The 19,639-nt window shown below is 45.1% G+C and overlaps 1 protein-coding gene across 1 annotated transcript in view; it reads right to left on the bottom strand.

Annotated features, from left to right (window-relative positions):
• ADAMTS19 (ADAM metallopeptidase with thrombospondin type 1 motif 19) overlaps window positions 1–19,639 on the bottom strand; it is a 1,315,906-nt gene that overhangs the window by 13,883 nt on the left and 1,282,384 nt on the right. The window contains exon 22 of the mRNA XM_078675613.1: window positions 9,241–9,418. Within this exon, the coding sequence (XP_078531739.1) occupies window positions 9,241–9,418 (178 nt within the window). The remainder of the gene's footprint in view (window positions 1–9,240; window positions 9,419–19,639) is intronic.

The following is a 19,639-nucleotide window of genomic DNA, read 5'->3' as shown; positions in this document are numbered from 1 at the left end:
AGTTTTATCAACGTGCAAGTATAAGTGCAGGCACAAGTACATCATGCCATAAATAGTGATTTGTCTTGGAATATAAGTAACTCACCTGTGTACTTGATGAAGAACTCAGTAGCATGGCCTTGAATAAAGTCTCATGAAGTTAGTGAAGGGTTTACTACAGATTTCGGGATTGTCCACAGTGAGTATAATGTGGTGAGTGATAAGTCTATGCTCACTGGGATGAATGAGGAAATAACTGGCCAATAGGTGATGCCATTGTGCTCTATGTTATCAGAGAGTATCCATCTGAGTTTGAGATCCTCTAGACCTGTAAAAGTGAAGGAGATAAACCCTATACTCGAGAAAAACAGAGAAGCAAGGTATTCAAAAAAGATTCTCTATTCTTTTACTGATCGAATTGTCTTCTACTGAAGAGGGTGAGAATTTAGGGCTGATAACCAAAACAGAAGAGAGATCTCAGGAGTCAAGAGGGGTAAACTGCCTCTCCAGAAAATAAAAAAATGCAAGGGAGTGAAGTGCTAATTATCATCAAGCGGCTGCATTCAATGACTAACATATTGGAATCTATATCCCTTCTGCTGACGAGACCTGTTAACGATATTGATCATAGTTGAGATACAAATAAATGTACCAGTTTTGTTACAGAAGGACACATTCATTTTTGTTAGGCACGGGGAGATTAAGTGATTTGCCCAGAATCACAGGATGTTGAGCGTCGTTGGTGTCCTGGAGCCTTCAAACTATACACTCTCAAACCAGCAACCAAGAACCTCTTTTAGCACATACCAGCATGAGCATCAAGCAGAGAAGTGCGAGGGTAAATCAAGGAAGCACTGTGGGACATACATTCAGAACTCAGTGATGCGACAGAAACACTTTACGAATCAAGGTCAAATCAGTGCTTTTCTTTCGAAGGGAAGTGTAGTTCAAACATGCATAACTACATTTTAAACAGAAAATTGCAAATATATAGAAAGTGGTAGGTGGAAAAACCAATGGAAAAATTCTCTTAAAAGCACAAAAGATTGTCACAGAAGTCAGATTACTGTCTAAATACAATACACACTAGACCCTCAGTGGCTGATGCACCATTAATGTTTTGCGTGTCAGCAGACCTTAACCCCTAAAACCATAATTCTCCCACGTAAAATTACAGTAACTCATGGGATTTACAGTTATAAAATGTCAGTCATACTTTGTCACAGGATGTTCAAAATCCCATCAACCGTGCAATACAAGCATTTTTATATTCATAAGCATGCGAGAGATAACCACAATTTGGGCCATATTTTAATTTCACTCTTAAAAAATCATAAGTATGGGTGCAACACACTTTCAAAACCATGAGCATTTCGACAAATCAATATTTCAATTATTAAATTAGGCTGCCTAGCAAACTCCAAGGACCCAGAATACGACCAAAGCCATACATTTCTGTAGCAACATAGAAGGTCAGCCCTTGGAGCACCCAAACCTTTGGTTAACCTCTCGTGAGGGCACTCATTTCCCACCCTAGAATACACAGTGTCGCAATTATAAAAATGTGCTAAGAGGCTTGTTGGTACCCATCACTGAGGCTGAGTTACCACCAAACAATCGCGACCACGGTAACTCTTTTTGTGATGCCCCTGTTCTTTTGTGGCAACAGAAAAAATATGCAAATTTAGAGCCTCAATGCCTTTAGGGTGCTCTTTGCTTGACATTTTTCTCTTTCTCGCTCAAGCATTTGTTGCAACTGGTAGCTGGCCCATTGAATTTCTACTTCCTTTTCTCTTTTTTAGACGAGTCTTTCGTGCCCTAATGCCACTCCATGTGGGTGCCATTTCTCCTTGCTGAGATTACCATGTACATTGAGGCAGTCTTCCACAAACACCCATTCACAGTAGTGGAGCTGTCTCTCTGTTTCCACTGCGTTCTCAGCCTCAGCTGCAGCAACAGTCTGGAAAGCAATCTGACTCCTACTCTCTTACTCTCCAGGCAGATCATATTACAGAGAGACTGCCCCTGAACCATACCATACTCGATGTCCATGTTTTTACACTGCATTCGAGCATCCGCTTGTTTTTAAGGTAACTCCAGCACCTCTGGATAGTTTGCTTTGTTTTACTCTCGAGGTATGCTTCAACTACCACATGTGCTCCTTTAGGGACTGCAAACTTTTGATGTTAGTTTTTTTATGCTTTTTTATGCTTTCCTTTGATCTTTTACAGCCTTTTGGTGCTGTTGCTCTCTGTTCAACAGTATCAGGCTTTTAAATAATATGGACATCCCCTTTTGTCCAGCCTTTAGTAGTCTCCTGACTTCAGATTTTCTGCAGCAGTACTCCTCAGTCCTGTTTTCTGCAGCAACCCACAGGCCTCAAGGAGAACAGCTATCCTTGCTTGCACATCTGAACCACTGAAGGCCTTATGCCACTTGCAGGGAGTCTGTTTGTCAAGCAGGAGCCTGTATTAACCAACCCTAAGACACTGACAACTAGTACCAGTCCACAGATACCCCAAGGGAACCCCTTCCTACAACAATTCCTCCCTCTGCAGCGCTTGAGAGGAGGTAGCGTGCTGGTGCCACAAGTTCTGCTGACAACAAAAGGCGAAGATGTACAAGTCCAGGGTCTAGACATCCATGGTGTGGGTCCATCATTCCTCTTGTTTACCTCTTCTTCATCTCAAACGTTTTTTTCCTGTGAATGGGTTTAAAAGTGAAAGTGGAGAGCTTTAGGTGAAAGTCCCTATCTAACACATACCTATTGCTCACCTGGTGGGAGGAGGCAGCCCATGTGTTGTCCAGCCCCCTCCCATGGAAGGCATTTTGACAACAATCAGGGAGGCAGTTGTAAGAAGTATTTGGACAGGGCATATCTCTGAGGAAATGTCTGCCCACCCAGGTCTGCTTTAAACAAATCCACTATGGTAACCGAAGCCAAAGGTCAGCTGGCTCTCCCTTTGAACCCCATGAAAGCATTCAACCAGTCATTTAAAAAAAGATGCAGATAATTACATTAAGAAGATTTAACCTGCACGTCTTCTACCGGTAAATGGCCAGTTCTCGAAGGGTCTATTATTCAGGGCGAGTTTAGAACTGCTAACTGGCCAGCAAAGCAGTTACATTAGGCAGAATTCCATTAAGTTTGATTCTGTGAAATATGTACAATTTTAAAAATATGTAAACAAATTAATCAAGAATAAAACTAACATCGATATATTTTGTGACCAAGAATTTGGGAGGGAAAGCCTGGTCAGTGACTTTCCTACCTCATACCAATTAAAAATGATGGTTTAGGCATACTTTGCCGAAAGTGAAAACGTAGTTTAACATTTTAAACTTTAAACTTCACTGAAGAAAGGTAGGGGACTTTTTTTTAGATTTCTAATTTACTTATAAGGCCTGATCTAGCCATAACCAATTAACTCTGGGCTCCATCTGACACAGTACTGCCTGTTTTCTTTGTGCGGCATGTAACATGTTCACTCATATCCTGTGTTGATGCTCTTTCCCCAGCCGTGGATCTAATTTTAAAAGGTGAACACTAGAGGTTACAGTTTTTCTTGCCCCTCCTTCACTATCACCTCCATGTTGTTTTGTTACCCCCTCCGTTTTTCTCCCCCTCGGCAGCCATCTTCCCTCTCTCTCTGCAATCTCGACCTTAGCAACTAAAGGTCTGCCACAGCCCAGTTCTCTTCAAGTGGATGTTGAGCCTTACATTGCCTGGAACTGTTTGAGTAGTATGCTTATTTATCTGGTGTTTGAGCGTCATTTATATAGTTATATTGGTATATATTACTAATCTATGCCTTGACGACTGGCAAATATATTTTTTTCACAATAGAAACTCGCATGCTCTTCAACTTACCCATACGTAGTGCTCAGTGTATAAAACCACTCCTTCACATAGCCCTTTCCAGCCTCCAAATCCTTCAAATCTCAGCACACCCTGACTTCTCCTTATCTTGCTGGACAACTGTGACCAAACTTTAAATGTCTCAAACAATATTCCTCCACAAACCCCTCAACAATGCACTCATGAGATATGGCCCTAACTCAGCGAGCATCGGTATCCTAAAAGTCACTCCAATAATCCCAAAAAGAATTTCAAACACAGACTACTGAAACAGCACCCAGAAACACTAAAAGCCGATACCTACCACATCGTGACCAAAGGCAACAAAAAAACGACTTCGTCTTCTATTCCAAACAACCCCTAAGTGGAAAACATACTCCTGTTCCACTTACAAGTTACTAAGTCAATCAAAATTCCCCATGGAACTAAACTCACCATGTCCCCTTCCCTAACCTTTACAGGGGAAATCACTCTCTCCATTTTAAGGACATCGAACATACTTATACAAGCTACAGACCTTCACCTCACCATCTTTGATCAACACTTCCCGTCATTTTTCACCTCATTAACACCACAAGGCCTTGTGACCCAAACTCATCTCTCCCCATTATTGTGGACCATCAACCTGGAACCGGCCCACCTTCTTTTCCCCACCTATTCCCTATGCACCTCGGCAACACCATATTACATTCATAGCAACCTTGCTATCCCATTAACACTCACTTTCGACTAATGTCCACTACAATGACTTCGCTTATTTCCACCCTAACCACCAAACATACGGTAACTAAACTCGATGATGCACACCCCCAACCCAGATGACGTGTGCCCCAATTCCAGACCTTCAGTTATTGAACCCTTTGTGGACGCAACCTTCTCTACCAGTGAAGACCCTACTCAGCTCACACAATTGTCTACACCGCCAGTCCCAATGACACTGACCACCCCTATAGAGTAGCTAGCACACTCTCCTTCCTTATACGCAGGACTTGCCACTTATCCTACCGCTCAAAGTGTGGAAGTCCTCACCGGCCCACTTACCCAAATCCTGAAACAAATGGAACTAAAACTTGATTCCCTAGCTAATTACATTCTGCATCTTAGACAGGACCTCTCAAGCCAGGCCAAGTTATCCCACTCTCTCACTCCCGGTAGTTATAAATGGCCTCTCCACACAGGTTTAATAAACACCATACAACACACCATCTGGCCCTATACTCCCTTGTGTCATTAGTCCCACAGAACCCAGTGAGCTCTCAGCCCCTGTCCGCTCTGGAAGCTGATGTGATCAGCAAAGCCTATCTCACAAAGAATCAGAATATGGTTCTCTAGCCTCCCTCTACAATACCAGTAAAAGTAGGCACAGATAGAATCCCTTGAATTCTCTACTATCCCAGACCTCCTGTTCAGTACACCACCATTCAAACACTACATTTCTCTAATGATAGTCCCTGACCTCTCACATGCATCCTCCTCAACTGTAAGTTAGCAGTTGAACATGCTACAGATATCTCAGAAGCTATGCTCGGTGAAGAAATAGATATTGCCTTCCTCACTGAATCCTAGCTTAATGACCACTCAACCCCCATACTAGACCTGCTCACACCACCTGGATACACCATCATTAGACATGAGAGACCAAAAAGAACAGGTGGTGGACTAGCAATCATTTACAAAGAAAGAACACATCTTTCTATCTTAGAAATTGCAGAATACTAGACCTTTGAATACTTCGGAGTTGAACTTACATCTAAAGGTTCCTCTCCTATCAAACTACACACCATCTACCACCCTCTTGGTGACTGCCCTCTCTTCCCAGTAGAGTTTACTGACCTCGTAAGGTTCTCCCTAAATGACACGAAGGACGTGTTCTTGGGCGACTTCAATATTCACTGGCAAAACTCAGAAGACACCACAGTCCGGAACGGCATAAACCTTTTTGAAATAAATGGTCTTAAACAACTCTGTAATGAAAAAAACTCCTTTTAAAGGCTCCACTCTTGATGTCATTATCACCAAAAAATGACTGTGTGTCACTTGGATCCATCTCACCAGGTGGCTGGTCCGACCACCATCTCATACTATTTAATATCGATACCCACCTCGGAACCTACCCAGCCTCAACAAACAAACCTAAGCCCTGGGCTAGGAACATCATCCATGTCCCAAAAATGTAACTGGATCCAGGATCTGTGCCCAACTACACTGTCAACCCCTCACTCATACCGTTGATGACCTCCCTGCCCACTATAACACAGCGATGACTGAAGTTTTTGACCAAGTGGCACCGCTAAAACAAAAAAAATCAAGAAGAATCCAATCAAAAACTTGGTTTAACTCTGACCCGAACAATGAGAGGAGACACTAAGACAGGCAGAAAGGATATGGAGACAAAACCCCGTGACAATGCACCTAGCACTGCTAAGAACCGCACAGCCTCTTTCTTACGCAATCAACTTGACAATGCTAGGAATATCTTCAACATCATTAAATGACAAACTACTAGCACCTCCCCTCACAAAATAACAGCTACCAAAGAACAATTTGAAGAAATTGCCAGCTTCTTCACTGACAAAGTCACTATTGAGCAATCTTTCATCCAAATCACAAATCTGCCAGCCCTTGCAACCTTCCCCACTGACTCACTTCCCTTCACGGTAGCCACACCACCAGAGTTAACTATTGACCAAATGGCCGTTAAGACGGTAGTACAACTCCTCTGTAAACTGGACTATGGGAACTCCATCTTCACATAGACACCCAAAATTCACCTCGCTCCCCCTAAGAACACTTCTCAACATGGGTTTAAACGGTTTGAACACATCACACCGGCCCTCAAGATCCTCAACTGGCTTCCCATCAAAAGAAGATGTATTTACAAGACAGCTTGCATCACCCACAAAGCCCTTAACACACATACTCCCAAATACCTAGACAACAAGTTTACGAAAGCAGGGGCAACCACACTCTGAGAAGCTCCAATCTTGAAATGTACCCAGAATATGGAACTGACTTCAGAGAGATCTCCTATGCAACCCTTCCTTCTTCTGCTTCAAAAGGGACCTAAACTCATTCTCCTCAACAAATACTTTATAGGTATTGGAACTGTGTTCCAATACCTCATTTCCTCTATGACCAGACCCTTTGCGACAGTCGGTTGGATGATTGCTTCAGCTGCCTTGTATGTCAATTACTCCTTTAAATCATGCTGTTCTAATTGTCCGCATACTGTAACCACCCTTACTGCATTTGTCTCTATTTATACATGTTCTTGAACCTAGGGTCTTGCATTATATGTAAAGCCTATTTTTATGTAAAGCGCTCCGATAACTTCAGGTCCAGCTAGCGCTATATAAAACCTACAAATAATAAAATTAAAAACAGCTCAAATCCATTATTAGCAGAAACTTGCAATGGGTTAAACTACATTAGAGTGTCTCACTCACAGCAGAAGTCCAAAATCCTACATGTCCTGGATTCTCCCAGATCACAATCAGTTGTTCCGGTGGGAAGGAAGATCTTGGTATACCTGGCCAGGCAATGAAGCATTCTTGCATCAAAATCACACCATTACATTTTAATAACTTTGTTGTATGCTGAGGTTTTACCAGCCATTCACCTTTCAGTCAGAAGTAGCAGACTGTCTTCCATCATCCCTGCAGCAGAGCTTTCAACAGGTAAATCATGACCTCCAGGCAAACTTTACTGGTCTGCTCGCTAAATGTGGTGGGTTTACAATCCTTAAGTCTGGCAGTTGGGAGGTGCAGAGATCCTTAACAGAAGATGATACCTCTGTTAGTGTTAAATTAGGATTAAAAATTAAGATCTAAATAGCCTTGTAACTTGTACAATTATATTTTAATTGGTTGTTATTTATATCAATTTTCTAAAAAATATATATGCGCACTATGTAGGGTAGTTGATGCCTCTGAGTATAGCAATCTACAACAAATATTGCCAAGGACAATACTACTGAGCCAGTGCTACACTTGCATACAAAAAAACTTATAACTTTTAGTATTAAAATTGTACTTCTTGTTCATATCTTTTTCCTAAAACAATTATAAGCACATTATGTTGGTTGGTTGCTGTGTTTAGACTAGGAAGTCTACTAGAAATATTGTCAAGAGCTGTTTCACTGTGCATTTTACCCAGCCATTTCATTCGGAATAGCTTGAGTTCAGTGTTGTTAAAGCTTGGTTAACATGCATTATTGATCTACGTTCTATTTACTGCATCATTTAATTTCTCATGAGCTTGGACAATTAGATTGGAATAATTAGAATTGCCGAATTTATAACTGGGGTACTATGTTCCAGTCTTGGTAACAACTCAACATCCTGTGACTCCACATCACACCGCATCTCAGGAGATTTCATTGGCCATTAACAAGCTCAGCCAATTCATACATCTCACACACACATAAAAAGCCTGACACAACACAGGACCAGAATACCTGAACAGCTGCATACACTTTCACCAACCCACCAGACACCTATGCTCTGCCTCACTCACTCGCAAACACACCAGCATTCACAAAAGCAAAACTGGAGGTTTTTCATTTTCCTACATCTTGCCCAAGACATGGAATGACCTCCCTGAAAACATCAGATCCTCCTCCTCACTTATTGAGTTCCGCAAGAAGCTGAAGACCTTGCTTTTCCTATACGCACCTTGGGACCACACAACTACGCACCTTGCCCAACCACCTGTATACTGTCTCGGGTGATTTGCCCACTATACAAATCAACATAACATAACATTCTGGGCGATCATTTCATCTCCCTGTGCCTGAAAACATGAATGTAATCTTGCGTAATGTAACTGGTGCTCAGGTAAAGAGCTTCAATACCTTCAGTTCAACTCGGCGCTGCATGAAGCAACCAAAAAAAGTAGGCGCCCCTGCCCTGAGGTGATTCATGGGACGTAGGAAGCAATGCTATTCACAAAAAGACAGGCTACAAACTGAGATCATTAATTGCTTCATGAAGTACAATTGAAGGGAGAACACAATGAACCTGAAAATTCAATTTCGAAGTGCAAGTAAATACTGAATAAATGGTGTATTTCTTTATTTACATTAATTAAAAAATTTAAATATGTTTATGTTAATTAGCCACAGAGTGAATTTCCCCTTAATGACACGCATAGCACTACCAAGCAGTATGAAAGCTGACCCAAACCTGTCATAGATTTGATGGCTTTATTAAAAAGATATAGTTGTTGCTGCAAATGTTTACAATTGCTATACTTAGCATTGTTACAAGAACGCACCGAACAAGATTACAACAACTCTTGGAAGTAAAATTGATAATTAACGTACTGGAAGGCCATTATTCAATTTAGTAACCTTTTCATGAAGAATAATTAAGTAATGTGCAATAAAAGATGTTGGTACTCACCTAGCCTTGGTGACGTGATTGTGTTTACATTGTTTTTTTCATTGCAGGGCTGAAGGTGACATGGTCTGTACGCTGCAGGCTTTTCTGAAGAGAAGCATTCATTGCCATGCCTGCCAGTGATTTTATGCATGCACTGAATTACTCTTGATTGCATTCCTTTGCCACAAGTAATGGAACACTAGAATAAGAAATAGTTATTTAGTGTTTTGCCGATTTTAAATGTATTTTCTGATATATCAAAAGACAGAGCAATGCACGGCAAGAGATCGCCATAGACCTTGTAAAACAAACCATAGAACCCCCCAGTGCACCGCCCCCTCTCAACCCTAACCCTTCCCCCCGCTCCTCCCACTCTAAAGAAAAAACTCCAGTTATTACCATGTCATGTATAGAAAGTGACAGTAAAAACCCGAAGTTGTCAATTTTACTGTGGAAGACACGTAGGTCTATTGGCTAGTGCAGCGTTACAAGCTGATAACTTCTGAATGGGAATACTAAAGTTTGTACTTCACAATATCCAAATCATCTTCAAAATAAACCTGACTTGATGCCCAGGTAGAATGTACTCTAACTTTTAAGTAAATGCAACTTTTAGAAAGTAGCCACTCTGTTGCCCACGCTTTTCAATGGCCATTCACAGATGCTGGCAACAAGACAGACTTCTGTCCTTCTGTGTGTGAACAACTCTGATGAAAAGGAACAATAGAGGCCTGCTGTTGTGAGAGGTGTTACCTCTTCCTTGCAGGAAGTCAGACAGGGTGTGACCCAAAAGGCAAGCTTCAAAGGGGAAGCTGACTTTGAAGATCAAATGGTGGACACACACAAGAGGGGATGCTCTTTTGGTCAGGTAGACGGGTTGGCATTAGGGAGAGAAAGAGAGGAGACCAGTTGACATGCCGTGAGAGTTTAGCCCTCAGGAAGCCACACCTCTAGAGTGGACTACCAAGAGGATTGGAGTGAGGCAGATTATTTGGGATTGGAGTGGGATGGATTGGAGGGGCCTGAGTGTCTTGAATTGGAGTGGGGCAGATTGGAGTGGGGTGGAATAGAGTGGGGCAGGTTGTTTTGGATTGGAGTGGGGCAGACTGGAGTGAGGAATATTGTTTTGGATTGGAGTGAGGCAGATTGGAGTGTGGCAGACTGGACTGGGGCAGATTGTAGTTGGGCAGATTAGAGTGGGGCAGATTGTTTTGGATTGGATTGGGGAAGACAGGAGTAGGGAATATTGTTTTGGATTGGAGTGGGGTGGATTGGAGTGGGCAGATTGTTTTAGATTGGAGTGGGGCAGATTGGAATGGGGTGGGTTAGTGTGGGGCAGATTAGAGAGGGGCAAATTGTTCACGATTGGAGGGGTAGATTGTAGTGGGGCGGATTGAAGTGGAGTGGGTTGCAGTAGGGCAGATTGTTTTGGATTGGAGGGGGGCAGATAGTAGTGGAGCAGATTTTTTGGACTGTAGTGGGGCAGATTTGTTTGGATTGTAGTGGGGTGGGTTAGAGTGGGCAGATTGTTTTGGATGGGAGTGGGGCAGAATTAAGTGGGCATATTGTTTTGGTTTGGAGTGGAGTGGATTAGAGTGGGGCAGATTGGAGTAGGGCGGATTGTTTTCGATTGGAGGGGTGGAGTGGAGTGAGGCAGATTGGATTGGGGAAATTGGAGTCAATCAATCAATCAATCAGGGAATTGTAAGCGCGCTACTCACCCGTGAGGGTCTCAAGGCGCTGAGAGGGGAGGGGGTCCGCTGATCTGTTTAACCGAAGAGCCAGGTCTTGAGGGTCTTCCTGAAGGTGTTCGGGGGGCGTCTGATGTCTGCCAGTAGCTCGTTCCAGGTCTTGGCTGCAGTGTGAGAGAAGGATCTTCCACCTGCTCTGGCTCTGTGGATGCACAGGGTTTCAGCCAGTGCGAGGTTGGAAGATCGGAGGTTTCTTTTGGGTACGTGGAAGTTGATTCTGTCGTGGAGGTATTTGGGTCCGTTGTTGTGTAGGCATTTGCAGGCATGAGTGAGGATTTTGAAAGTGACTCTTTTCTCCACGGGGAGCCAGTGGAGACTTCGTAGGTGTTGGCTGATGTGTTTGTGTCGGGGGATGCCGAGGATGAGTCTTTCGGGCGTTGTTCTGTATTGTCTGGAGTTTGCAGAATAGTGACTTGTTGATGCTGGCGTAGAGTGCGTTTCCATAGTCCAGTCTGCTGGTGATGAATGTGTGAGTGACTTTCTTCCTTGACTCAGGGGGGATCCACTTAAAGGTCTTGCGGAGGATGTGGAGGGTGTTGAAGCAGCTGGAGGTGATGGCGTTGACCTGTTGGTTCATGGTGAGTGATGAGTCGAGTACGATGCCAAGGTTCTTGGCGTGGTCTGAGGGGGGTGGTGGGAATCCGAGGGAAGCCGGACAACAAGTGCTGTCCCATGCAGAAGGGATGGTACCGAGGACAAGGACTTCTGTCTTCTCAGCGTTGAACTTCAGGCAGCTGTTGGTCATCCAGACTGCGACGCCTTGCATTCCTCTCTGGAAGTTGAGTTTGGCAGTGGTGGGGTCTTTGGTGAGGGAGATGATGAGCTGGGTGTTGTCGGTGTAGGATACAATGTTTAGGCTGTGTTGTCGGAAGATGGCTTTGAGGAGGGCCATGTAGATGTTGAAGAGGGTGGGGCTCAGGGATGAACCCTGTGGTACTCCGCAGGTGATTTTCATGGGGTCGGAGAGGAAGGATGGGTGCCTCATCCTTTGGCTTCTTCCGGTGAGGAATGATCAGATCCAGTCCAGGGCTGTTCCTTGTATGCCTGAGTTGTGTAGTCTAGCGACAAGTGTGCGGTTGGAGACGGTGTTGAAGGCTGCTGATAGGTCAAGTAGGATGAGGGTTGTGGAGTGGCCTTGGTCCAGGAGGGTGCGGGTGTCGTCTGTGGCAGCAAATAGGGCGGTCTCTGTGCTGTGGTTGCTTCGGAATCTGGATGGGAACGAGTCGAGGATGGCGTTCTCTTCAATGAATCGTGTCAGTTTCCTGTTGACAGTTTTCTCTCCAACTTTGGCTGCAAAGGGCAGGAGCGATATGGGCCAATGTTTCTTGACTTGAGTGGGCCAGATTGTTTTAGGTTGGAGTGGGGCAGATCGTCCTGGATTAGATTGGGGTAGATTGTTTTGGAGTGGGGCAGATTGTGTTGGAGTGGGGCAGACTGTTTTTGATGGTAGTGGGGCAGATTGTTTTGGATGGGAGTGAGGCAGATTGTTTTGAATTGGAGTGGGGAGAATTGGAGTGGGACAGATTGTAGTGGGCAGATTGTAGTGGGGTGGGTTAGGAGGATTGGAGTGTGGCAGATTGGAGTGAATTGGGGTGAGTAGTTTGGATTTGAGTGGGGTGACTCGGATTGAATTGGATTGAGTGGGGCATATTGGTGGGGTGAGGTAGGGTGAATTGGAGTAGATTGGCACAGATTGGAGTGGATTGGATTGGATTGGGGTGAATTGCTGTGTACTGCACAATTATGTGTGAAAGCATCATTTACTTTCATTTCAGCCTATCAGCGTCCTACAGCCATCATTACATTGGACCAGACCTGTCCAAACAAACATGTTTACAGACACAAAAGTGCTGGCTTAGCTCAGCCACTACTAAATCCAACAACAAGGCAGCAAATTTTGAACAGAAGGAAAATGAAAAAATCATACTTACATTTTGGATGGTGTTGGTAAGAGACAATTGGAAAAGGGTGTCAGTGTGGTTTAGTCCCTTGTTTGTAGCCAGGGCTGAAATGGGAAGGGCTCTAGCTCTCAAGTCAACCAAAGGGGAATATTGATTTTCACTTTAAGATGGTCTACGGTAGAGGCAAGGGCCTCATTGCTAAGGACTGGAACGAGGAAGACATATGAGGATGTAATGTGCTAGATTAGTTTCCACTGGGTTTATTGCAATGCAGTGGGTTAGTTACTCTAGGATGCAATGCAGTGACAAGGAATACTGTTTCAAGGATGCAAAATCAGAGAACAAATCTTCCTTACAGTTACCTCCAAATGTTTTTCCGTAGAGCATGTTTTGTTGCACATGCATCGACGTCCTACATTTTCTTCAGCCAAATCCAAAAACAATTAAAATCCCATAACAACTATGTTTTCAAATACGTTACACAGGGTCCCTCTTGTTGTGTATGTTAAAGGTTAATAACATAATTATCAATAGTCCAATAATGCCTATTTTAACCTTTAACTGGAATTCAGAAGGCCCAATAGATATATGTTACCTTGTCAATTAAATTCCTTGTATGTCAATACACATTATACACATTTGTGTGAATATCCTTAAGGCCAGTCTGGTGAATGTTCACAAATGTGGGCCTGTTTCCTACAGGAGGAGGAAAACATGTTTTCAGTATTTCACACCATTCCTGTTCTTCTTGTATGTAATGTCTGTTCTTCTTATCCTGGATGTTTTTGTATAATTTCTGCATGTGTGAGACTTGTTTCAAGCAGAATATGTCATCTGAGAACTGTCAACTTACATGCACTTCACTACCAACTTCCAAAGTCTGATTGCAGAAAAATGTATGGACAGTATAACCAGCGATTTCCTAGCACCCCTGCAAACTGCATCTTGTTTCCACAGTCATGTACTGATTGATGTCCTGCATCCCTGTGAATTGCAACTTTTACCCAAATGCATCTGAGTTACTTTGTACTTTAACCTGTAAACTGCATTTGGCACACCTAAGGCCCTTATTATGAGTGTTGGCGGTCCAACTGGAGTGATAATTCCTTGTGGAATTTTGGCACCTGCAATTCAGTGTTGCAGTGACCGAAATTGATATCAGCCCCTGTTACAAGTTTGCGACGTAAAGTCATGTTCCTGCCCATCCCTGCAGCAACAAGGGGGAGCAAATAATGACCCCCCAGGACAGGCTCAAAGCTGCTGTGACTACTTGTCTCCCCCACCCAACTCTACTAATCACACTGATCCTCTCAACTGACCTTTTCCACCTGTTCAGATAAGGCACAACGTGTTAGTGGTTTTGCTATCAGAATTCTAGAACACCACACAGAAAAGGACCGAGTGTCTCCAGGTCAGTGTGGTTATTCACCATTCTTTGGAGAAAAATCATCATCTCTGTTTTTGGAGCAGAGATACCTGTAGGAATTCTGGCCATCCGGTATCCCTGCACCACAAAACAGTGACTTCGTAATCAGAAGCTAAGTACCTGAGAGGCTGTTGATCTGCTGTAAATGGCATCATAAATCCCATGATTCTGAGGGATTGGGGAGCTAACTCTATGAAATCTGTTCATTCCTCATATACTATTTACACAGCAGACCTAACAGCATTAGATACTCTATAAATGCTATGAAGCAATCAATCCATTATCCACTTAAGCTGTATTGTTCAGTCAGTGTCTGTATGAGTGGCTGTATAAGTGAGTGACTTGGCATGTTAGTGCTTGTTTTGATATGTAAATGAGTTTGCAAGTGGTTTTGTGAGAGAGTGAATGTATGTGTGAGTGGCTGTATGAGTGAGTGAATAGCTCTATTAGTAGCTGTATGTCTGGGTGAGTGGCTGTATGGGTGAGTGAGTGGTTGTGTAAGTGGCTGTATGAGTGAGCAAGTGGCTGTGTAACTGTAGTTGTATGGGTCTGTTAATAGGTATGTGAGTGATTGTGTGGGTGTGTGACAGGGCACACAAGTATAGGGGTATAATGGGTGTGTCAATGGTTATGTGGGTAATGTCATAACTGATGTGTTGAGTGATGTCACTGACCATGTCATGAGTGATGTAATATGCACTCATACACCTATACAAACAGTCACACTCCGCCACTCATCCATAGAGTTACTCACACACCTAGTCAGTCATGCAGAAAATCAATCACATACCCATTTACTCATGTATATGGTTATACACACCAACTCAGTTATTTATACACACACCACATCACTCATGTATGCAGATACTAAAACATACTGTCTTAAACAATCACTGATACAAGCAGACACTCATTTATACACCCACTCTTCAAATAACTTATTCTCACGTATAGTCATTTATATACTCCAACACTCATGTATACTGCCTTAAAACATATGTAGTTACTCACACATATACCACTGATACATTCATTCACTCACCAACACACTAACTCACCCATACAGCCCTTCCCAGATGTGCTTTTGAATCCATACAACCAGTGAATCACCCACTCAGACATCTATGCACAGAGTCACACACCCTCCCACCCACCCACACAGACACTCAGGCACCCATACAGATACTCAGACATCAAATCAATAACCCATATAGACACTCATGTAGCTACTCACCAACCCATGCAGCCGCTTACACACCAACTGAGAGACTAATACAGACTTTCACACAGTTTAGTCACTAACCCATGCATTCAGTAAGATACGTTCAATCACTCACTTATACAGTCAGTCTCGCACCTACTAAATAATCCCTTCGGGCACTTGTAAATCCACTCATTCTTCAATACACCTTGGCATAGATATATATGAAAAATATATAAACTTTACTGAAACACACATTCACTGGATGATGTCATCAGGGATGTCATCAGTAATGTCATTTGAGATGTCATTCATGATGTCATCAGTGATGTCAGTGACCATGTCATGAGTGATGTAATATGTGACGTCATCAGCTCCCAACCTGCGTCAACGACTCAGCCGGGCTGTGAGTCGACTTGTCAGTGCAAACGGCTCCCCGTGAAGTCACGAGCTGCTCATGGCAGCATCCCTGGCGTGGTCGGCAACGTAGGTGGGCAGGAGAAAATCCAATTCCTTGGAGAACAGAAACAAGCTGAAACAGCTGATGCCAGAATCTCCTGCCACTTTGAAGGAGCGGAGCCTCTGTCACGCCACTGGCAGGCGCGCGAAATATCCAATTCACACCACTCCGAATAAAGAAGGTGAGAAGCCACATTGGGGACAGCAGAGAAAGCCTTGATTGAGTAACAGCATCGGCATGATGCATTTCGGCGCTGTGGCCTTCCTCAGATGCCGCTGTAAGTCTGGTTGTAGCTCCGCCCCGCCTTTTAGGTCTCCTGTGCTCTCCCCCATTTGAGGGTCAAAGTTCAGCCCCAAGTCACATGGTCGCACTGCCACTGCGACCCATGTGAAACTCCAAGTCCCAGAATGCAATGTTTTCGGGCTGTGGGTGCCGTGAGCAAAATTGCTGGGGAAAGGCGCGTTGTATGGAGATGAGCAGGCCAGACAGAAATGGTGATATAAGGCCTCCCTGGGTCCCCTTGACGCTCCCAGCCTGCGTCAACGACTCAGCCGGGCTGTGAGTCGACTTGTCAGTGCAAACGGCTCCCCGTGAAGTCGCGAGCTGCTCCTGGCAGCATCCCTGGGGTGGTCGGCAACGTAGGTGGGCAGGAGAAAATCCAATTTCTTGGAGAACAGAAACAAGCTGAAACAGCTGATGCCAGAATCTCCTGCCACTTTGAAGGAGCGGGGCCTCTGTCACGCCACTAGCAGGCGCGCGAAATATCCAATTCACACCACTCCGAATAAAGAAGGTGAGAGGCCACATCGGGAACAGCAGAGGAAGCCTTTATTGAGTAACAGCATGGGCATGATGCATTTCGGCGCTGTGGCCTTCCTCAGATGCCGCTGTAAGTCCGGTTGTAGCTCCCCCCCCGCCTTTTAGGTCTCCTGTGCTCTCCCCCATTGGAGGGTCAAAGTTCAGCCCCAAGTCACATGGTCGCACTGCCACTGCGACCCATGTGAAACTCCAAGTCCCAGAATGCAATGTTTTCGGGCTGTGGGTGCCGTGAGCAAAATTGCTGGGGAAAGGCGCGTTGTATGGAGATGAGCAGGCCAGACAGAAATGGTGATATAAGGCCTCCCTGGGTCCCCTTGATGCTCCCAACCTGCGTCAACGACTCAGCCGGGCTGTGAGTCGACTTGTCAGTGCAAACGGCTCCCCGTGAAGTCACGAGCTGCTCCTAGCAGCATCCCTGGCATCGTCGGCAACGTAGGTGAGCAGGAGAAAATCCAATTCCTTGGAGAACAGAAACAAGCTGAAACAGCTGATGCCAGAATCTCCTGCCACTTTGAAGGAGCGGGGCCTCTGTCACGCCACTGGTAGGCGCGCAAAATATCCAATTCACACCACTCCGAACAAAGAAGGTGAGAGGCCACCTTGGGGACAGCAGAGAAAGCCTTTATTGAGTAACAGCATGGGCATGATGCATTTCGGCGCTGTGGCCTTCCTCAGATGCCGCTGTAAGTCCGGTTGTAGCTCCGCCCCCACCTTTTAGGTCTCCTGTGCTCTCCCTCATTGGAGGGTCAAAGTTCAGCCTCAAGTCACATGGTCGCACTACCACTGCGACCCATGTGAAACTCCAAGTCCCAGAATGCAATGTTTTCGGGCTGTGGGTGCAGTGATCAAAATTGCTGGGGAAAGGTGCGTTGTATGGAGATGAGCAGGCCAGACAGAAATGGTGATATAAGGCCTCCCTGGGTCCCCTTGACGCTCCCAGCCTGCGTCAACGACTCAGCCGGGCTGTGAGTCGACTTGTCAGTGCAAACGGCTCCCCGTGAAGTCACGAGCTGCTCCTGGCAGCATCCCTGGCGTCGTCGGCAACGTAGGTGGGCAGTAGAAAATCCAATTCCTTGGAGAACAGAAACAAGCTGAAACAGCTAATGCCAGAATCTCCTGCCACTTTGAAGGAGCGGGGCCTCTGTCACGCCACTGGCAGGCGTGCGAAATATCCAATTCACACCACTCCGAATAAAGAAGGTGAGAGGTCACATCGGGGACAGCAGAGGAAGCCTTTATTGAGTAACAGCATGGGCATGATGCATTTCGGCGCTGTGGCCTTCCTCAGATGCCGCTGTAAGTCCGGCTGTAGCTCCGCCCCTGCCTTTTAGGTCTCCTGTGCTCTCCCCCATTGGAGGGTCAAAGTTCAGCCCCAAGTCACATGGTCGCACTGCCACTGCGAACCATGTGAAACTCCAAGTCCCAGAATGCAATGTTTTCGGTCTGTGGGTGCCGTGAGCAAAATTGCTGGGGAAAGGCGCGTTGTATGGAGATGAGCAGGCCAGACAGAAATGGTGATATAAGGCCTCCCTGGGTCCCCTTGACGCTCCCAACCTGCATCAATGACTCAGCCGGGCTGTGAGTCGACTTGTCAGTGCAAACGGCTCCCCGTGAAATCACGAGCTGCTCCTGGCAGCATCCCTGGCGTCGTCGGCAACGTAGGTGGGCAGGAGAAAATCCAATTCCTTGGAGAACAGAAACAAGCTGAAACAGCTGATGCCAGAATCTCCTGACACTTTGAAGTAGCGGGGCCTCTGTCACGCCACTGGCAGGCGCGCAAAATATCCAACTCAAACCACTCCGAATAAAGAAGGTGAGAGGCCACATCGGGGCCAGCAGAGAAAGCCTTTATTGAGTAACAGCATGGGCATGATGCATTTCGGCGCTGTGGCCTTCCTCAGATGCCACTGTAAGTCCGGTTGTAGCTCCGCCCCTGCCTTTTAGGTCTCCTGTGCTCTCCCCCATTGGAGGGTCAAAGTTCAGCCCCAAGTCACATGGTCGCACTGCCACTGCGACCCATGTGAAACTCCAAGTCCCAGAATGCAATGTTTTCGGGCTGTGGGTGCCGTGAGCAAAATTGCTGGGGAAAGGCGCGTTATATGGAGATGAGCAGGCCAGACAGAAATGGTGATATAAGGCCTCCCTGGGTCTCCTTGACGCTCCCAACCTGCGTCAACGACTCAGCCGGGCTGTGAGTCGACTTGTCAGTGCAAACGGCTCCCCGTGAAGTATATATATATATATATACATATATTATTATTTTTTTCACTAAACAACCATAGGTTTCAGGGACGTTATAGTTAGTTGGACATTTGGCTCATATAAAACCAGAGTAATGTGCCCGTTATAGTTAGTTAAGCTAATGTTCATTTAACCTATAGTTTTTTCAGTGTTTTAAATTATCATTCCATTCCCAACCTGGTAAAAAACTGTTGATATCGCCAGTTGTCCATCGATAGCTTCCATAAAAAAAATCGCCACAATGAGAGCAAGAATGCTAATGATATGCAGAGTAGGAGTTCCAGTGCAAAAATAACACGAACACACCACTTCCCGATATTTTCAACGACCAGTCAAATCTGCAATGCGATCCAAAACCAGGTGGAAAGCCGCATTAGCAGTAAGAATCTAACATCTGCCTTTTACTGGTGTAAAGCAGGACGACTACCAACAGTATGAAAGGGAGCCCAGCCCAGAGCCACATCTAAAGACCAACACATAATAGAGCTACTGATCATGCAACTCTGACACCCAAGAAGGCCATAACACCTGCTGCCACCACCCCCAGGACCCCCACCCCGGACCACACCCCCCCTACTACCACAGAGGCAGCGTAGAACAGGACAGCGAACCTTCCCAAAA

Source organism: Lissotriton helveticus, chromosome 2_1, assembly GCF_964261635.1.
Source record: "Lissotriton helveticus chromosome 2_1, aLisHel1.1, whole genome shotgun sequence".
Classification (NCBI taxonomy): domain Eukaryota; kingdom Metazoa; phylum Chordata; class Amphibia; order Caudata; family Salamandridae; genus Lissotriton; species Lissotriton helveticus.
This window is presented reverse-complemented; position numbering and strand designations above follow the sequence as displayed.